At 49.0% G+C, this 7,500-nt stretch overlaps 1 protein-coding gene across 1 annotated transcript in view; it reads left to right on the top strand.

Moving 5' to 3' along the window:
* The window catches only part of LOC126576830 (T-box transcription factor TBX6-like), a 19,014-nt gene that overhangs the window by 3,271 nt on the left and 8,243 nt on the right, over positions 1-7,500 (top strand). The window contains exon 2 of the mRNA XM_050238133.1: positions 1,128-1,290. Coding sequence (XP_050094090.1) covers positions 1,128-1,290 — 163 coding nt within the window. The remainder of the gene's footprint in view (positions 1-1,127; positions 1,291-7,500) is intronic.

Raw genomic sequence — 7,500 nt, forward strand, 5'->3', positions numbered from 1 at the left:
TCATGAAATGGAGCAGGATCAGCGCCACACCACAATCGCGATCACGAAACGAAACGAAAACGGATAACAAACAACAACATCGATCGCCGTCGCTGTTTGGGGCCAGCTGAGGTGGCGCCGGCGCGGAAGGTTTCGTGGTTTCCGTGGTCTTGTGCCGCGGATGTGCCACGACTTCCCGGTGATTCTAGAAAGAATGAGAACGCGCCACGGCTGGCCAGTGGCCGGATGGGGTCACCCGCAAGTTGGCGACTTGGCGCCTCCCCCCCCTTCGGGAGGCTCCCACCGCGACTCGCGCTAGATGATGTCCTCCCAAACGGCCGCGTGGAATGTGAATACGACGAGAAATCGGCGGCGCCAAAGTCTCACGACTTGTAACGAGAACGAATTAATGATATCATTCTCTGTTCCGCTCTCTCTCTCGTTCCCTTGGACGGTTCTGTGGTCCGTCCGTGGTCCGTAGATGATGGCTCCATGGTCCGAAGCTAGCTGCATCTCTCTTTGTTGCGCGCTTCTCCTTCCTCTACTCCTTCACTCGAGATAAATGACGATGAAATTTCCATTTTCACGGCTCATAATCCGTCTGCCGCAAGGGGAAAGGGGGTGAGTGGCGCAAGAGGAAGGAGGAGACCTGCAATGAAGAGGCGAAACAGTTCGGAAAACAAACGGAGGAAATGAGGATGAAACAAAAGGGACGAGGGAAGCGAGGGGACGCCAGACGCCAAGAGAAACGAAACGAAATAAACATCTAACGAAGGTCTCTTCTTCTCATCTCGAAGGCCCCGAACCTTCGGTTCCCCCACTGACAGGCCACTGACAAACTGGTTGAGCTTCTCATTTTTCGCCCTTCCACCGCCGCACCCACCTGGTGGGCCTATCGCAGGTACCTTCCAGCCAAGGGAAGAGAGAATTTCGCTCCGAATATTCGAAGAAACGGGACGGAACGGATCGGCGAACCGTTCGAAGGCAACCTTCGAACCGACCTGGTGCGAGGCCTCTCCAATGCCTCGACCTAATCGAATTGGAGCTAATTATCTTTATTTAATTTTCTAATCACCGCTGCTCGGCGAGCTGTCCTCGGTACAACGACGAATCACACGCGTTTCGTGTCTGCTCCATTTCCGTTACAGATCCGTTCCCGACGATGCTGCCCGTTCCGGTGCCACCGATGCATGCGATGGCTCTGCCACCCCGCTACTCACTGCCGGGCGTCGAGATTAAGCTGCAGAACAAGGAGCTTTGGCGGGAGTTTCACAAGATCGGCACCGAAATGATCATCACGAAGAGCGGACGGTAAGTATCGTTGGTACATTCCCATACATTGGGCACAATTCGGGATTCCTTCCACCTGTTGCGGTACCGGAATGCGTCGCGATTCCGCACCCGGAAGTATCCTCTGGCGCCATCAGTGTTTGTGCGGCCGTGTTGTTGCTTGCCTTTCTTTCCCCCAAAAGAAAAAAGTAAAGTTTGTTGCAGTGTCACCTTGGACTGGTCGAAGAGACAGGGGAAAAGCCCCGCTTGGGACCTACAAAATGGCGCCTAGCGTGCATTGTTTGTTCCGGCCTGACTCGCCTCTTGAGTGGTCCGGTGTACAACAGCAGCAGCAACATAAGTCCCATATGCAAAGCTGCCAACACCGGATTCTGACGACGCGTTGGCGTGTTTGCAAAGGACACGGCCAACCGAACAACCAACGGTGTTTGTTTTGTTTGCCAAAGTCAAAGTCTACTCGGGAAGTTCGGGCGTTCTGGACCAAACCCAGTCCCAGAGACAGTTTAAGGATGAAGAGGATGTTTTTCTCTCGACATTTGTTTTGTTTACGGCGACCATGCGGACCGAGTCAAAAGTGCGTGTCTCAAGTTCTTGTCTGGAATAATATTAGTGTCGCTAGGGAGGCAGCTAGTTCTGAAGAAGTCAAGGATGCTGCTAGGGCACGTCGTATGTCATTTAGGCTTGGTGCAGAAATAAACATTCAGAGCAGCAAGGACTTTTTGACAACAGTTTTGGTTTGAGAAATAGCCAATATTTCACGGAGAATAGTGTAAACAGCAGACTTAATGTTCATGTTGGATTTGATAGTTTTCATGAACTTTTGTACTGCCTGGATCGAGTATTTGGTATTGAAATGACTATTTTTTGCGCGAGAACAATCTACTGATAAAATCGTTATCATGGTGTTTTCGAACTCACATAGCTAGAAAACATTCAATATAGAGATAGCTCTTGAAACTTTAAAATGTTTTGCCTGTTTTAGCTATTAAAGGGACTTTAACTATATTTTTCGGCGACATTGGAAGTCAAAACAATCGATTTTTTATTCCTTTTCTTTAAATAGTCCTTTTTTAACAACTCCATAATAAGATAATAAGACCTGTGCCACCTTTTATTGCGCCAATCTGAAGGTGTGCGAAAACATAATTGCTCTTTTCAATCATTTTTTTGACTATCATGCAGTGTTCGGATGATTTTAAAACATTTATAATTCATCGAATCGATAACGTCCTGATTTCACATGGATTTTGAGTGAAATATCTATCAAACTAATAATGCATAACGCACGCAATATGAATTGAAACAAACATGTGTTGCGAAGGGACCAGTAATGAAAGGTTTCATCCCTTAATAAGTCGATAATATATCGAATGCTCTTTCTATGAGACCACTCCTCTACACCTCTCACATCCACAGTGCCTGTTGGTCCTTGTCACTCGCGATCCAACGAAACCATCGCAGCAATGAAGTGCATATCATCCATCATTCAACTAACAACCGGCCGGCCACCGCAACCCGGGACCAGGGACCGGGGACCTACAAACTTATCTGCACCGTTGGGTGTCTCCGGATTCTCACGGTAGACACTGACTACCTACCAGAAGAGACTAAAACAAAAAAAAAACCCGAAATCACCGGACACCTCGCCATGAAGCGAGCCCAAATAAGCCACTAATCAAATCCTCCCAGCACCGGACGGCCGGACGAGCGGGCGGAGTGCGTTCCTACTTAAGATTCCTTTTCTGTCGATCGAGGTCCATGTTCAGCTCCAGATTCAACGTTCGTCCCTGGGCGCCACTTTCCCGCCAGGGTCTCGCGATGTGTGATGAGATTATTTATATCCTCGAAAGCCCATAATTAGCGGCGGAAGAAATATGTCCATTCATAATGCGCGCTACATTAAATATTTTGATAGTCCCGCCGAGATACAACTGCGGTCCATTCCGTTTTCTCCCTTCCCGAACCGAACCGAACAGCACGCTAATAAGTGTGTGGTGCTTCGGAGGTCAGGTTAGGGTCCGGCGATTGGTGCTACAGGGATTAATGCTTCGCGATCCCTCCATTCGCCAGCAGATCCAGTAAGTGTAAAGTTTATCACACATTTGCCGTGCTGCACGAGTTGGCGTGCGTGTTGCAGCGGTATGAAAGTGATCCAGATCCACACCACAAAGAGAGAGAGAGAGAGCCAGGGAGTTCTGGGGTTACGTTGAGCAAACAACGGAGTGTTTAATTGTAGATGCGAGGCATCGGCCACATCGCATCACCACATCGTGGACGAAACCACTTGAAGCCAGTGACGCCAGTTTTCGGAGTCAGTGTCTGGGAACCGCTCCGACGAGGTCCGCGACTAGCGATCAACTCGCAACCCTAGAGGCCTCACCCTAGATCTCACTAGGCGTCGCTGTCTCGGAATCAGCATGTGGTCCTGGCGCCCGAATATTTTACTCCGGTCCCAAAGAAGAGTCCAGAAAACATGCGCCTGCTTGCTGGCGGGATACAACCACCACACCAGCAACCCCGGGGACCTGAATCCAGGAGGATTGTTTTTTTTTTCGGTCTGGTCTTCTCTCGCCCTCTTGTGCCAGCCAGCATTTGGGCTAGTTGTTGACTATTCGAAACAACTGCCAACCGTGGACAGCAGCAGCAACATGATGGACGAGAAATCGACCTAGAGGAAAAGCCACAAATGTTTCTCGATAAATAAACTCGAAGCCTATGGTCTGTACCGAGCTGTTCTATCGCCGCCCGGGGATCTCGTCGTCGGTCGATCTCGATGCACAAGTGGCAAGAAGCATGTCACGCCGCGTCTTGACACCGAAACGTGTCACCGAATGGTGGGCAATAACGATTAAGGATAACACCAGCCTCGCTACCTCGCCCAAGGATCCTCGCGCGGTGTGTGCGCTTCTGTGTGACCGACGGATGGACAAAAAGGGTCTGGAACTGGAGCAATCTGCTCACCGTTTGGGCTAGAAAACTGAGCTCGTAATCGAGAGATGTCGGATAGCGATCTAGCGAGCGAGGGGAACAGGATCCTTTCCGCAAACAAGATCCCGTATCCCGGTGAAGGATATGCACCGCGGTGACATGGGTTACGTTGACACTTGACTGACGGCGCCGTATGGTTGCTGCTAAAGAGTTGCTCGTTTGTGAGGGCGATGAAGAAGAAGAAGAATGGGCAACAGGTTGTTCTGTTACAACGACGGATTGTACCGGCCCAGGGAGGTTCGAGTAAACGGTTACAAGGACGCTGCTCACGCGTTACCGTTTTACAGCTAATGATGAGTGTGTTTTTTTCGAGAACATTTTCTAGCGCTGCACCACGATAAATAAATGCGATAATTAGTTATTGCTGGAGCGCGCCAAGTGGTGTATCCTGTTTCACAGTTTATTTCAGTTTTTGAAGGAGTCTCGACGACGAATATCCTTCTTTTCGAAACTATAGATACAAATGGGCTTCTGCAGTGAGTTGTTGGTGCGGCTTAGAATGATGAAAGATGATCACATGACGCATTGGTAGCATAGATGTCAAAGGAAGGGAAGGACATTAATTTTGTGTCTTCAAAACACATCCGTTTAGAGTAGTTGGTTTTTTAGCATTAGATGGTTGAATGTTATGAGTAAATGTAGCATTCTCAGACACGAAAACGTAACTAAACAGCAAATTAATGCACAGTATTCATTCATTGAAAAATATTCCATCATGAATAAACATTAAAGATAGTTTTTTGGGTTACTTTAAATATAGTAAATTCGTAGTAAAATGCTATTTTAAAAGCCATAAAATGAGTCATTCTTGAAAGTAATTCAGAGGGTATTCGTGGGTGTTAACTTGATTTTTTTCTTGATCCCAAGACATTCCTGGTTGCTAACATTCCCTTGATTCGTTTTTAACCGTCCTTCAGTGGCTTGTTGGTTAAAAGACAATAACGATCGATAACAATATGATTCACACTTTTTATTTGCATAGATTTGCAATTGTTCGCAATATTCGGTACAAGATTGTCATTGTGTTTTCCATTCCAAACAAATGCGGCATCGTTTTTAAATTGAGTGCTTATTTATGCAATTATCGCGACATTGGCTGTTTATTATTAAGAACCTTTAGCACTGCCAAGCGATAATAAAGTAAACATTCGACATAAACATCTTCTTCGTGCCGATACTCACTCAATCAGCCGCGTGCACTCTAAATGATGAATGTATTTAATTTGCATAACAAAAACACACACGCTGATGGTGCCAACGAAGAACAGGTGATAATCTGTGATTCATTTTTGGGTGGGGGAGCTGGATGGGGTGAAATGCTGCCTAAAATAAAATAAAACAAGGTCGACGTAATGTACGGAAACTTGTGGCAGTGTTGTTTCGTGTGAAAGCACAATAACACTCATCTTCCGTGCCTCCTTCTGAACACCGGATTCAACAATTACCAGCCACCCTGGAAATAGTAACTGTCACGCATCTTCTCGTTGCGTGTGTTTGTTTAATAATTTCCAAACCAATCAAGAACGTTATTAGAAACGCCTGCGCCCGTTTGTGGTTGAAGGTTCGTGCCTGTGTAATAATTCACTTGGCGCACAAGCACCACAAGCAGCACGGATTGATCACCGTTAAATTGATACCCGAAACGAAGAAAGAAAGCCAAGGTCTCTACCCGTCTGCCTGCTTTGCTGCTGGCCGGGCATTAGGCGCTGGTGATTTAATAATTTCTCGTTCGCTCTCGCGGCCGATCCGAACCGTGTACGCTGGCATTAAGGCGTAAGCAGCAGTCCGGTGCGAGGTGGCTTAGGAGCCCACAGACAGACTAGACAGACATCAATAATGAGGCACCTAGAAGCCAGGGACCCCCTGCTCTGGCGCATCTCACACCGTGCAGCATTAAAAACAAAGCAAAACAGAACGACGTCGACGACGACGACGACGGACGGAACAACGGAACAAAACGGCGCCCAAAACACCGTCCACAGGGACCCCAGGGACCGCGTGAAAACCATTTCTCGCTCTCTGCGCGCGCTCCTCGTCATAAAACGTATAATCAAGCGGGTGGAGCGGGAGGCCACAACAGGGCAGTAAACGCAAATCCCGGGCGCTGGCCGGTGATAAATGTGGCGCAGAGCATTTTTCACGTAATAAAATTATACGCACCCTCCGCCGTCGCCATCCCCTACTCCTACACCGCTTTCTAGGCGCATTCTTCCACCCTTTGCGCCTGTCTCTGTCTCTAGCTGGCTGTCCGGGAACTGTTTTGATGGCCCTGTACGATGACGTTAGGTGATGGTGAGAAGGACGTTCGATCGATCGATCGGGATTGCGTGGAGAGATTTCAACTAGCGGCCGGGGGTGGAACCAGACCATAAATTCGTTCCCGATCCCGCGCGACTCAACATACCCACTACCGGAAACCGTTAAAGCCAAACCGACCGAGTCTGACGGCGAGTAGCATGAGAAACGGACCAGGGATGCTGGCTGGCTGGCTGGCTGGCTGGCTGGCTGGCCTGTCTGGTGTGGTAGTAGTGCTGCCAATGCTGCCGATGCTTCTAGATTTGATTTATGTGTATCCATTTCGAGCATCTTCAGGGGAGCCTACCGCTTGGGGTGGGACTAATGAGCTGGTGGCAACCAGGAACACACGGATGCGATGACGAGACGCCAGCATAAAACATAACCTGCTGCTATAGTGCTGCGCCACTAGCAGCGGTCACCACGGTCTGGTCTCCCTCACCCCAGCAGGTGATGGTGGAATGGGGATGTCCGAAGGGTCCATCACTGGAGCCAGGCTCGTGAATGAAACAGTCCAGTCTCCTCTTTGGCCTCCCACCAACCCACCCCGGTTCCACGATAAATATCAATGAAACGAAGCCAGAAAGAGAGAGCGAAGCGCAGCGCGATCGAGGGAATGCGAAAGAGGAATAAAATGTTATTACCATGTTGGCGCCTCTCGGGCGGACCATAGAGAGCAACAGAGAGAACGCACAAGAGAGAGATCGAGAGAGTGTCCGTCCTGCAACCTCAAGCCACCGAGCCGGTCAAGGATGGCCCCCGGAGCAATGGTGGAATGTGTTTTTAATTTTTCAATTTTCAGAATTACCTCCTTCGCTCGTCCGTGGCCACGCTGCCAGCGAGGTTCTGGGGAGCCCCGTGCATGCCCTCTCGCTCACTCACTCATTCGCTCATTCGGGGTTCGTCGCCTACTGCTGCGCGTTGAAGTCTTTCGTCGCTTGGTGGCTT

Source organism: Anopheles aquasalis, chromosome 3 (genome assembly GCF_943734665.1).
Source record: "Anopheles aquasalis chromosome 3, idAnoAquaMG_Q_19, whole genome shotgun sequence".
NCBI classification, from domain to species: Eukaryota; Metazoa; Arthropoda; class Insecta; order Diptera; family Culicidae; genus Anopheles; species Anopheles aquasalis.